Source organism: Camelus dromedarius, chromosome 11 (assembly GCF_036321535.1).
Source record: "Camelus dromedarius isolate mCamDro1 chromosome 11, mCamDro1.pat, whole genome shotgun sequence".
In the NCBI taxonomy this organism is placed as follows: Eukaryota; Metazoa; Chordata; class Mammalia; order Artiodactyla; family Camelidae; genus Camelus; species Camelus dromedarius.
The window spans coordinates 52,851,921-52,865,454 of NC_087446.1; the positions used below are offsets into that span (position 1 = coordinate 52,851,921).

Consider the following 13,534-nt stretch of genomic DNA (forward strand, 5'->3'; position numbering starts at 1 on the left):
CACCTAAGTGCCAAGCACTGGGGATAGAGAAAACAAGAAAGATAACCCTGCTTTTTTGGAATAAACATTTTAGAGTAGTTTGAGATTGTGGAAGCAATACAACCATAATATTAAATAGCAACTATGAGTTATATATGTAAGCAAACATGCCAACCCTCAAAGAGGTACAAAGGCATTTGTTATAAACACCCTGTAACTCAAAACTAGCAGAGGCAGTCACATCACAGGAAATCTATTCTTTAACCACATGCAGTGATATCGGAAAACAATATTGAAACTACTACAGGGAACAATGTAGTGGCATCAGGGACTACATAGGGATGTAACAAAAACTTTAGAGGGTCTACTGAAGGTCTTAGTTGAAAGAATAAAAAAAACCTCCTGATGAGCCCAAAACAGACCCAAAAATGCTATTTAGAGCCACTTCCTTCTAAGTCAACGAGGGGGTTGATATTATTAAAGGGTCAAGATATCAGCAAATTCTTTGTGTTTTTTAACAAAGCAGATGGCTGTTTTTAATCCACTGAACACTTCACTAACTACTGAATAGGTTAAAGTAGACCTGAGGCTGTTGGTAAATAGAGGTTAGGAAAGATGAATTCTTGAAGGAAAGAGAATTACTTTGGAGTTTTGGGGGCTAATCCTAGAGAAAGTGTTGGGGGCAGGGAGAGAGAAGGAATAAATGAACGCCAAAATCTTGCACTTTCTAGTCATCCTCATCTCAGCATCTGACAACTCCATCCTTCCAGCCTCTGAGACTAAACACTGGAAGTCATCTGACTTCTCTTTTCCAACCCTTTAGAGGAGATCATACTGGCTCCAACTTAAACATACGTAAATTCTCATTATCTTCAGCACTTCCAACTTGGTCTAAGCCACTCTCATCTGCTACCTTAATTATTGTTGAATCTCCTTCCCTTGACTCCTTATAATCCATTCTCAACACAGCAGCCCAAATGAACATTTAAAAACCCGAGCTAGATCTTCTCTATTCAGAACTTTTCAGTGGTGCCCCATTTCACTGTCTTAATAATGGCGAACAAGGCCCTGCATTATCTAGCCTTCTACTGCCTAACCACATATGCTACTTACTCTCCCCTCCTCACTCAATTTCCTACTAGCCACACTGGCCTCCTCGCTGTTTCTCAAACATGCCAGCACTTTCTCACCTCAGAACCTTTGCACTTGTTTCCTGGAATGATCTTACCCCGACTATTCCCTTGGCTTGCCCTCTCACCTCTCTCAGGTCTTTGCTGAACTGTAATTTCATGAAGCCTTCCTCCCTAGCCATCTTATTTCAAAATTCAACAACCTACTTATCTACATACACACGTGTGCACACAGACACACAAACCCTATCCCTTATTCCACCTTACATTCTCCAAAGTACTCATCATCTACCATGTCTCCCCTACGAGAATGCAAGTTCTGTGAGAGCAGGATGCTTGTTTAGTTTACTGCCATATTCCCATCAGTAAACAGCAGAGCACTTGGTAGGTACTATTTTCTAATGCAGGAATAAATGAAAGGCAGGGAAGTGCCTGAAACTACTTTCCAGAAAAGGTGTATCTAGTTTTCAATTTAAACTTGTTTTCATTACTGTGGTTTTTTGTTTATTTGTTGGCTTTGAGTGTTATGTGAAATGAAGGGGTTAACATTCCACAGTGCAAAAAAAAAAAAAAAACAACAAAAAAGGTAGCACAAGTAGGACATGTGACAACCCATAAACCCAATCAATTCAGCAGAAGTGGGCCCCAGAGCTAGAGATTACAGTAAATACAAGCCTTTAAGGGAATCCAAGTCATAGAAAGGGCTTCAAACTTTTCTATGGAATGTAGACTCAGCTCTCACAAGTGTCAGGGAGACTAAGATGATTAGGCACTGATCAAGGGATAAAAGCTAGCTCTATACCAATTAATTTAACAAACCCCTATAACTGGGGATCCAGTCGTACGAACATTTATACTGATTTATACCTCACCTAGCCCCAAGGATGACACAGCTGTTACCTCTTTTAACAGGAAATCATTAAATTGATGATTTTATAGTATCATTCATTCTCATATCTTTCATTTACTGCTTCTCTACTCTTCCATTCAAACCAGACCAAACCCCTAATATAACAGTGACTTCCACAAGTTTCATATGTACAGAAAACAAAAATCTTAAGTTGTCTTATTTTAGAAAACAGAAAAAGGAATGAACAGAACTTGTGATTTTTTTCAAGTCTTTAATATTGTTAACGATTTTTTTCCTATTAGAGCTTTTAAACTATAGCTACTTTGTTTTAAAATTTTGTAATATTTTAGCATAAAAAATCCTTTTCATTTAAATGTGTAATTTACCTGTGTGTGTGGTTTTGTTATATCCCAAGAAAAGGGTGAGTATTCACTATCAGTTTTTCCAGGCACCACCAAGAAGGCTGTTAATTTTTTTCTCTGAAATGCACTGCTGTCTATAATACCAACATTTCAGATTTTTCGAAGAATCAAGTGTACAATTATGAATAATTGCCAGTGCTTGCCAGATAAGCAGTACATATTGCTATCATCTGTTAGAGCTATATATTTTTGTCTGTACCAGTTACCTTCCAGGTTATCCACGGAACGAGGGATTTTTTTTCCCTCTGCCTCCATCATACTTTATACTATCAGGTTGGCTGTGATGACCAAATCTTAGTTAGGTCTTTCCAAAGAACTCAACTCCTACAGGATCTTTTGCAGTAAGAAAGTACATACTACAACCAAAAGTAAAACAAAACTATAATCATATCAATAAAATGACAATTAAAGACTAATTTGAAGACTCACTACCCATAAACAACAATCAGATGAGTGTTTTATCAGTAACATTTATTGATGGGATGGATAAATACAGACTGAGAAACACACTTGACAGCAAGGTATCAAACTGATAGCCAGACTATAAAATGTATACAACATCCTTTTTTAAATTTTTAAAAAATTTTTTAAGTTTTTACAAAGAGCCCTTACTATAACGGTCACTTACATCTTATCATTCACATAACCGCAGTAGAGATCCCAGGGGTAGCATCCAGAACTGAGGTGCCCCGAGGAGGACAGAGGCAAGAGCAGAATAATATGCTGAGAAAGGACTCTTAAGAGTAATACAAAGAAAACAGACAAAAATACCACCACAAAATTGTACCTGAGTGACATAGATTGGTAAAGTGTTTTACTTTTTTTTTTTTTCCTTCCTTGTTCTTTGGTCTGATAAGAAAACATAGTTTTAGATGTGTGAAGTAGGGTGGGGAGAAGGTCAGTTTCAAATCCAGAAACCTAGGTTAACACTAAATTAGGCTGCTGCATTCTTTTCTTTGGGTGCTTAACCCAGCCAGCACTTCCATCTTGTAACCAATCCCAATGTGATCAACCACTGACTAGTTAAGTCCTCAGCTTTCAACTGAAGAGTTCCTGATAACCTGATAGATACATACTTGCTCTGGTTTCGATTAGCATGCTGTCAAGCATCCCTCTCCATGCTTAACATGGCAACAGAAAACCTAAGTCTTCCTTTCTTTTCATTCACCGTGAATACGCACTCAAAAAGGGGAAGAGTAGACAATGCTTTTTGCTAAGCATTCTTTTCCCCCCGTCCCATTTCCAATGCCAAATTTGTACTAAAAACTTTAGAAACATTAAAATGGAAGGGTCTCCCACTTAAGAAAGAATTCTCATTCCAGACCATGCTATCAGGCAGGATTATAGTACCACGCTTGTTTTGAGCTCACATTCACAGAGGGACAAAAAAACAAAATAAAACTTGACAGTATGATACAACATGAGTATTTTTTAAACCATCAGGAGCAAACATTCAGTTAAAAGCTGGGTATTAACAAGCAGCGTGAGAAATTTGGGGAGGTATCAAAATCACTGGAACTTTAGTGGAACTGCAGAGGGCTTATTTCTCACCATGTGAAGGGTTGCATAGACTGCTTAAATTCCAAGTTCAAAATGTTCCAGAATCCCTTTTCTAACATTAGTATCAAAACAAATCAACAAAAGAATAATCCTTTTAAAATTCAATCAGTTCCCAAGTCCCCACAGTTTGTGTTTCTGTGGGAAACACATATTTAAAATCCAACCATACTGGGATAAGACCCCTCTAATTGTCCGGAAACAAGGTATAAGGAGTATGGATTTTCAATATGGGGAATTAGGTAGCAGAGGCTTAAGTAAATCCAGCACTGATGTCACCATGATTTTATTTCTATATCCTAATCCATTGCTGTTTCCAAATGGAGATTTAAATTTTTTCTATTGATGTTGTTGAAGCCAATAATATAGGACTATGCAAAAGGGTACATTAAATCAAAACACTAAAATCATTAAAAAAAAAAAAAAAGAGGAAGCTGAGGGTCTCAGAAATGGAAACACACTGATTCATGAGTGAAAAGACTAGACTAATTTCTACGTATCCTCTAAGCCCCCAAAGCATGACCAATGCTTCAGAAGACCGACTTAGCCTTAGATTAATGCTTCACTAGAGTTCAGCTAACAGCAACACAGGTATCTGATTAAAAGCCCTAAGGACAACTCACAGGTATTTGTTTTTGTCAACATGAGATTCAAGCAGTTTTAGGAATGAGATTTACAGAACTGGAGGCTCCAGGCCTGCTTACCACCACTTATCCTTGATAGTCTAGGTAAAAAGAAGGGGGGGGGAGCCACGTTTACTAGACTAACTTTGGATGTATAAATCCCATTTCTCACCCTCTGAAGTGGTGAGGGTAGAGAAGACACAGAGTTTAGAAACCACACAACCTTTTGAAGCCTAAGTGTATGGAACTTGGACAATACGCATGCTAGCTGACAGGCACATCTGCTAACCCAAAGGCAATGCAGCAGCTTCATGCAGAGCCAGTAAGGAGGTTCACAACATATGCGTAGATCTACAAGCAGACACAGCAGGTATCTTAAAGCAGTATCAGGAGGTGCTAATCTGGAAAAGTCTCTAAAATGACCTGTAACAGCAATGATCTACTAGTGTAAAGGCCAGACTACGCAGCAAAAAGCAGCTCTTAGGCTCTAGTAAGCACTTTTTTCAAGGTCACTCCTGACAAAGTTCTAAGGAACTAACTACAAACTGCCATGGAGAACTGCTGGGGCCAAGCGGGTATGTATCTCTGTGATGAGGGAGTGAATGTGATTAGAAAACATGTGACATTTGATGAGGAAAACTGAAAGCTGTAAAAGACATTTTCATAATCAGATCAGTGATCATCAATTCCACAAAGATAAAGATGAAAACTAAGTAACATTTTGGGGAGGTCAGAAGGAAAGCTGACTCTACCAAACAAAATCTAAACAAAACAGAAAGCCTAAATTTAGTAAACACACTATGCATCTACCAATTACCTAGCACAACACAAAATATAAAGGAGAAAGAGGAAAATGTCATCCACAAAAGTAAAGTGAGATTCCAGGTCAAAAGTATGACTGGTGTATAGATCAGCTGAGAGCTCATTTTACACAGCAACGTCACGCACTCTAAGACAGCTCAGATATGCAGAGATGTAGGGCGCTAATTCACCTTCAGTTAAGGTTTACTGCACAAATTCCTTCCTATATTAGGCCAGTGCATCATCAACTCCATCTGCCCCAGTATTCTCCCCAGCCTGCGCCTGGCAAGCAGCAGCACATGTACAACTCCCATCTCCCTGACTTTTCAACAGAAAAATTTCAGTTTATCCGTAAAGGGTATTTGGTGTGAAAGAAGCTGCATTAAAAACAAGACAAATTCAAACTGTCATCTTCTCCATGGCAAAAGATGCCATGAAGACCGAACACCACCATATTAAATGATCTGTGGCTAGGTGGCATTTTCAGCTGGACAACTTGGCTTAGAATTCTTTCTAGCCCCTTGGAAGATTTCTTTCCTCAGCAAAGTGTTCACACCTAAAATATGGGATAATCAAGCACCCATAAGAACAGGACTGTGATCCATTTTTCTAAAGGACTCTTAGAAATCTCCTAAAGAACTTCTGCCTAGAGGCTAAAGCCACCAAAGATGGACAATCTAAACAGCACCTGCAGGCTAGGCTTACTCACGCTCACAGCACCAGTGCTGTTAAATTCATAAGCTCCAATCTCTGAAGTCATACAGGCTGCAAAAAATGAGGATGCAGCTGTTTCCCTTCAGATATACAGATAAAAAGCAAGTCGTACATTCATAATGTCCTAAAAATTCCCAATCACAATTCCATTGTTTTCAGTATCCTCTAGTGCCATGGCTTCTCCCAGAACTATTCTCATACATTGTCTGGGCTTTCACAGGCAGGACAGCACATCCCCCTTCCCTTCAGAGACCCTGAGACTGCTCTCACTTGAACACTTTCCCAAAGCCCAACGTGAAAAAAGACACACCCAATTCTGTAGGGCAGAAGCCAGCCTAGCTCCCCAACCTTCTTCCTCAACCCCACCTTTGTTCTACACCAAAAGGAAAAAAGGGGTAAAAAGGAACTTCTCCTATGGAGTCCAGAGTCAGGCCACTGGCTGCATCTGCCTAAACTAGAATTTAGAAGGCTACCCTCAATTATCACATAAAGAAAAGGGAAAATACCACGTCAAATACATGCCTCTTCCTTCCTTTATGTTCTAAAGGCCACACCGTGCTCTCTCTAGTAGACTGTTGGGAAGCGAAAATGGTGAAGGACAGGGAGGGAAAGATACAACATGATTTTTAAACACACACACTGAAAAACACACATACCCACACTTACATACACACTTAAAGGTTGCAACACTTCAAGTGGCCGGAGCCTATCTCAACTCATGGCCAAGTCTATCCTCCCATCCCCCCTATACAAACCACCCCCTCCAATCCCACCCCCCAGGACTCATTGCTATGTATCTCATACACACAGCAAAATCCCTATCCCCTCCCCAATTATATAAAAAAACTAAACAGATAACTTACTTTCTTTAAATTATTTTTTTAAAGTCTCTTAAAAAGATTTTGACGTTTAAATACTTCCTCTCTTCTGATATATTAAACACTACAAGGATCCACAACTGTTTGATAAACCCTCCATATTTCAGTCCTGGCAAGAAGAGGGAAGATATCAACTCTAATCAATCTAATTAAGAGGTGGAGAGGCCAAGAACAGAAAAAGTATTCTTAATCCTTCACAGCTTTAACACATTCTCACCTCTCTAATACCAGTAAAAGCTATAATAAAATAGTTAAATTTCTGAGGCAGGAGATATAATAACCAAGGCCATCTACCACCCTCCCACCTATGTCTCAATATTAATTTATTCCCTAGTCCAAGAAGGGTGACATATTTCATAAAGGAAACAATTTTCTTAGTCCAGAATCAGTAGTTTGTGTTTTTTTGTGTGTTGTTTTGTTTTTTAAAAAGATGTGTTTTTAAAGATTTTTTTTCCTCCTCTTCTTTCTCTTTTTTACTTAGGAAGGGGTGGAAGTGGTGGAGGAGGTTCTGATGGTAGAGGTGGCAGCCGGGGTTTGTCTGTATTGCCAGATCTGGAGGACATTCCACCAGCCCGTGGATTCAGATATTCACTGTAAGAATGAACAAATTCAAACGCAGGGGGCTGAGTGGGCTGAACGCCCTGGGCACTGAGAAGGGAGTGAAGCATATTCACAGTGTCTTGATAGTCTATGGTCTGGGTTGCATTGTGACCATTGGCTCCAGTGGAGCCTTTATCCAATTTCACATGAGGAACTCGAGTTTTACAGCTGGGCTGTGAAAAGGGAAGGCCACTTGTGTCTGAGCTATGCCCAGGCAACTGGGCCATTGCAGGAAGAGGAGGGAAGGAGAAATTCATGGAAGAGGATTTAGTACTCTTGGCAGTCTTGGCTGAATGCTCAAACACCGCCCCTCCAATCTCTTCAGGGAGGGGCCTTTTGCGAGAAGAACTGGAAGAGGAGAAAGAGCTAGACAAGCTATAGGGTTTGTGTGCTAAGGTGCTTGTCTGGCTACTATGTTTTGGATCGCTCGGACGCTTGTTCCCAGTACCAGCGGGAAGCTGTGAGTGAGAGTGCTTGTGTGAGTGGTGATTATGATGATGATGGTGATTAGATGGGTGAGTCTTGTGCTTTTCTTTGTGCTCCCGGCTCTTTGCGACGCTGTCATCCACAGAATTGTGCTTGTCGGGTGCAGCATGAACTTTAATGCGCATTTTTATCTCCTCAGGTTTTGAAGAGGCAGGTTTCTCTCCACTTGTCACTGGGATTCTCATTTTGAAAGCTGTTTTGTCAGACTTCTCCAGAAAAGGCCTCTCAGGGTTTTCTGAGCCCTCCATCGGCATCTTCAGAATGACTGAAGAATGGCTATCATGGTGAGACAGGAGATTCTGGGCAGCATATGCATACTGTGACTTCACATTGGCCTCCATATTCTCCAGTTGCCTCTTCTGGGCAGCCAACTCTTCTGCATGCTTTGCACGGTATTCTTTCAGTGATACTTTAGCTGATGGCACACTCTTACTGTTCTGTTTCTGGGAAATAAATGTATTGGAACTGTCCTGCTGCAAGGAATGATCAACTCCTGTAAGTGCTAAATTCTCACTAGTCCGATGACCTTGAGCTGGTTCTACTTTAAAAGGAGGGTGGGAGGACAGCCAGCGCTCACCAGGCAACATCTCCATGCTGCTTAAGTTGCTGGTTGACTCACCAGTGGCTGGAAGGGAAGGCACTGCACTTGTGGTAGAAGAAGCTGACATGCTCATTAAACCTGCAATAGTTGTGTCTGAAGAGCTCTGGGAAATCATATTGAGGATTGTCTGCTCTGAAGTGTTGTCATCTGTCCCTCGGTCATCTGCTTTTGTTTTCATGGCAGCTTGGCATGCCTAGAATGAAGCAAATGACACTTTCTCACTTCAGGTAATTTATCAAATGGAAACAAAACACTGAAATGTTAGACTGTGCTTGCTGTGACACTGGAAGTTTTGGACAGCCCATACCCAGAAGGCTACTCTAACATGAGACTGCTAATTATTACCATCAGGAGACAAGTTTTTAAACCTTCAATCAAGCATCACATTAACAGAATCTCAAAGAGGTCTCTGAATTCCCATGTTCACTACAGCACTATTCATCATATCCAAGGTATGAAAGCAACCCAAGTGTCCATCAATGAGTCAATGCATTTTTAAAATATGGTCTATACGTGCAATAAACTATCACTCCGCCTTTTAAAAAAGGAAGAAGATTCTGTGAAGACAGCAGAGTGGGAAGCACCAGGAATCCGTCTCCCACCTAGACAGCAACTGCACAGGCAGAATCTGTCTGATATAACTGTTTTGGAATTCGGGAGTCTGTTGAAGGCTTGCAATATCCAGGGTAAGGTTTGCACAGTAAATTGGGTTAAATTTCCCTCAATTTCAGCTCTCAGCCCGAGCCAGCTATGCATCTGCTCCTGAAGTAGCTTGCACACAGCTTGAGGGACCCAGGTTGGACAAAAAGGACTCTATTTTCCAGATACTGGAGAACTGTGCTCTGATTGCTGACTGCTGCTTTTGATCACGGAGGTACAAAGAGGCCAGCAGCCATTGTTGTTGCACCTCCCTCCACTGCTGCATGCCCCTCCCCTTTGGCTGAAGTGACTTACAGGATATAAAGGGCCAACACCCTTCCTCCCGCACTTCATTTTTTGCTTTTTCTCCCTTTGGGAGCCAGATATTAGAGTAGGATATTCAAAAACAACTGCATATTCAGGTATGTCAGGGAAAGGCTCAGAAAAGAACTGAGAAGACCTTAAATTTACACATCAAGCTGATCCTCAGCACAGAGACATCCTTCAAAATCAACCCTCCACCCCAAATATACAGAAACAATAAAAATAACAGCAAACCCCAGGGAAGGGAGAGAATCTGATTTTTAGAATTACCATGTTATTAGATTCAAATGTCCAGTCTTCAACAACAACAAAAATCACAGGCATGTAAAGAAACAGGAAAGTATAGCTCATTCAAAAGGGGAAAAACAATCAACAGAAACTGTTCCTGAAAAAGATACAATGGCAGATATACTAGACAAAGATGTTAAAAATAACTCCCTTAAAGACACACTCAAAGAACTAAAGGAAGATACAGAGAAGTCAAGAAAACAATACGTGAACAAATTGGAAATATTAGTAAAGAGACAGAAAACCTAAAAAGAAACCAAAAAGAAATCCTGGAGTTGAAAAACAGAATAACTGAAATGAAAAACACAGAAGACAGTGAACTGATACATTCTAAGTACTAAAAGGAAAAAAACTGTCAGCCAAGAATCCTATATCCACCAAGAATGTCCTTCAAAAAAGTGAGTAAGAAATTAAGATATTTCCAGTTAAATAAAAACTGAGGGAGTTAAAGACCATTAGACCAGCCATATAAGGAAGGCTCAAGGGACTCCTCCAAGACTATAACTTTAAGCCACATGGAGAAATAAAGATCTCAATAAAAGTAAATACATGAGCAATTATAAAAACTAGAACTGTAACAATGATTTGTAATTGCATTTTTTGGTTTCTACATGATTAAGGAGACTAACACATTCTAAGGAAAAAAAAAATCAGTGTAAAACCTAGTATTACTCTAAAAAATTTTTTGGTTTACAATTCCAAATCTTACTTTTTATCTATTGTAAGAGCCTAATTCATCTAGAAGAATTATTAGTTCATGTTTTAGGGCACACAATGTGTAAAGATTTAATTTTGTAACATCAACAACCAAAAGGGGTGAGGATGCAGCTGTAAAGGAGAGAGTTTTGAATGTTACTGAAGTTAAACTAATATAAATTTCAAATTAGGGTATTATAACTTTTGGATGTTAAATGTAATCCCCATGGTAAACACAAAGAAAATAGCCCAGAATACAAAAAAGGAAATGAGAAAGGAACTTTTAAATTTACATTATGAAAAATCAGCTGAACGCAAAAGAAGACAAGAATGCAGGAAATGAGGGACAAAAAGCTACAAAAGGCATACAGACATACCTTGGAGATACTGCAGGTTCAGTTTTAGACCATCTCAATAAACCAAGTAACTCAATAAAGTGAGTCACACACACTTTTTGGTTTCCCAGTGCATATAAAAATTATGTCTACACTATACTGTAGTCTATTAAACATGCAATAGCAATACGTGTAAAAAAATGTACAGACCTTAATTTAAAATACCTTACTGCTAAAAAATGCTAACCATCATTTGAGCCTTTAGTGAGCTGTAGTAGTAACATTAAAGATTACTGATCACAGATCACCATACCAAATATAATAATAATGAAAAAGTTTGAAATGCTGCAAGAATTACCAAAATGTGACAGACATGAAGTGAGCAAATCCTGTTGAAAAAATGGCACCAATAGACTTGCTCAACACAGGGTTGCCAATAACCTTCATTATAAAAAATGCAGTATCTGCAAAGTGCAATAAAAAAGTGTATGCCTATATAAAAAACAAACAGTATAATGACAGAAGTCCCTCCTTACCTGTAATTACTTTATGTATAAATGGATTGAATTAATGAAAAGACAGAGATTAGTAGAATGGATAAAAATATATGATAAACTATATGCTGTGTAAAAGCAACTGAGATCCAAAGACACAAACAGGTTGCAAGTGAAAACATGGGAAAAGATATACCATGCAAACACTAACAAAAAGAAAGGTGTGACTACACTAATAGCAGACAAAATAGACTTTAAATCAAAAAAGGTTTCAAGAGATGAAGGACATTATGTATTCTAAAAGGCTAGTGACAGAGGTAAGACATAACAATTATAAACATTCACACATGTAATGACAGGCCATCAAGATATATGAAGCTGAAGCCAAAACCTAACAGAATTAAAGAGAAATAGACAGTAATAGTTGGAGACTTCAAAACCCTGCTCATAATAATAGGTAGACCAGACAGAAGATAAGGAAATGAGGACTTAAACAATAAATAAACTAGATCTAACAGAGATATACAGAACACTCTACCTAAAAACAGCAGGGCACACGTTCTTTTCAAATGCATATGGGACATTTTCCATAATAGACCATATGTTAGGCAGCAAACTTAGTCAATAGATTTTAAAAGATACATATCATACAAAGTGTCTTTTCGAAACACCATGTGATAAAGTTAGAAATCAGTAACAGAAAGAAAATTGGGGGAAAAAAATCACAAAATTGTGGAAATAAAACCAATGGATCAAAGAAATCAAAAGGGGAAATTAGAAAATACTTAAGAGACAAAGGAAAACAAAAAGACGATATATCAAAGCTTAAGGGACACAGCAAAAGTGGTGCTAAGGGAGAAATTTATAGCTATAAACACTACATTAAAAAAAACAAGAAACACTTCAAAATAACTAACTTTATACCTTGAAGAACTGGAAAAGTAAGCACTAAACCCAAAGTTTAGCAGAAAGAAAAATATAATAAAGATTAGAACAGAGATAAAACAGAAAATAGAAAAATAGAGAAAAATCAATTAAAACAGAAATTGGCTCTTTGACAAGATCAACACAATTGACAAACCTTTAGCTAGATGGACTAAGAGAAAAAGAGGAAAAGCTCAAACTACTAAAATCAGAAATTAAAGTGGAGACATTGCTACCATTCTAAGAAGACTGTACACCTACAAGTTGAATAACCCAAAGAAAACAAATTCCCAGAAACAAAACTTACCAAAACTAAATCATGAGGAGAAAATCTGAACAGACCTGTAACTTGTAATTAAATTGACTCAATAATCAAAAATTTCTAAGGCCCATCACTAGTTATCCTATCAATCATTTAAAGAAGTGAATACCAACTGTTTTCAGACTTCCCAAAAATTTTAAGAGGAACACTTCTCAGCTCTTTTCTATGAGGCCAGCATTACCCTGACACCAAAGCCAGACAAAAATACCACAAGGAAAGGAAAACTACAAACCAGTATCTCTTATGACCACTGATTCAAAAATCTTCAACAAAATACTAGCAAAATGAATTCAGCAGCACATTAAAAAAAAATTATGTATCATGACCAAGTGGGATTTATTCCTCAAGGATGGTTCCACATATGGAAATTGATGTAATATGCCATATAAACAAAATGAAGGAGAAGAAATCCCATGATCATCTCAATTTATGCAGAAAAAGCACTTGACAAAATTCAACACTTTCTGATAAAAACACTCAACTAACTAGGAATGTAAAGAAACTACCTCAACATAATAAAAGCCATATGTAAAAAACCCACTGTGAACATCATATTCAATGGTGAAAGACTGAAAGCTTTCTTTAAGATCAGAAATAAGGAAAGGATGGCAACTTTCACCACTTCTATTCAATACAGTACAGCAATCAGGCAAGGAAAAAAAAAAGGCATCCAAATTGGAAAAGTAGTAAAATTCTGTTTGCAGATGATATGAGCTTATATGTAGAAACCTAAAAATTCCACCAAAATTTATTTTTTCTAATTTTATTAGAATTAACAAATGAATTCGGCAAAGCAGCAAGATACAAAGTCAATAAATAAAATTCAGTTGCACTTCTCCACACAAACAATAAACAATCCGAAATGGAAACT

The 13,534-nt window shown here is 38.2% G+C and overlaps 1 protein-coding gene across 6 annotated transcripts in view; it reads right to left on the reverse strand.

Moving 5' to 3' along the window:
* Window positions 1-2,835: 2,835 nt before the first annotated feature.
* Window positions 2,836-13,534, reverse strand: part of CCNT1 (cyclin T1) — a 28,553-nt gene continuing 17,854 nt past the window's right edge. For 5 of the 6 annotated variants that reach the window (XM_010997441.3, XM_010997440.3, XM_064490927.1 and 2 more), the window contains one exon: window positions 2,836-8,834. In XM_010997441.3, coding sequence (XP_010995743.1) covers window positions 7,428-8,834 — 1,407 coding nt within the window. In that variant the 3' untranslated portion in view covers window positions 2,836-7,427. The remainder of the gene's footprint in view (window positions 8,835-13,534) is intronic. The other variant, XR_004140114.2, reaches the window with a different exon arrangement.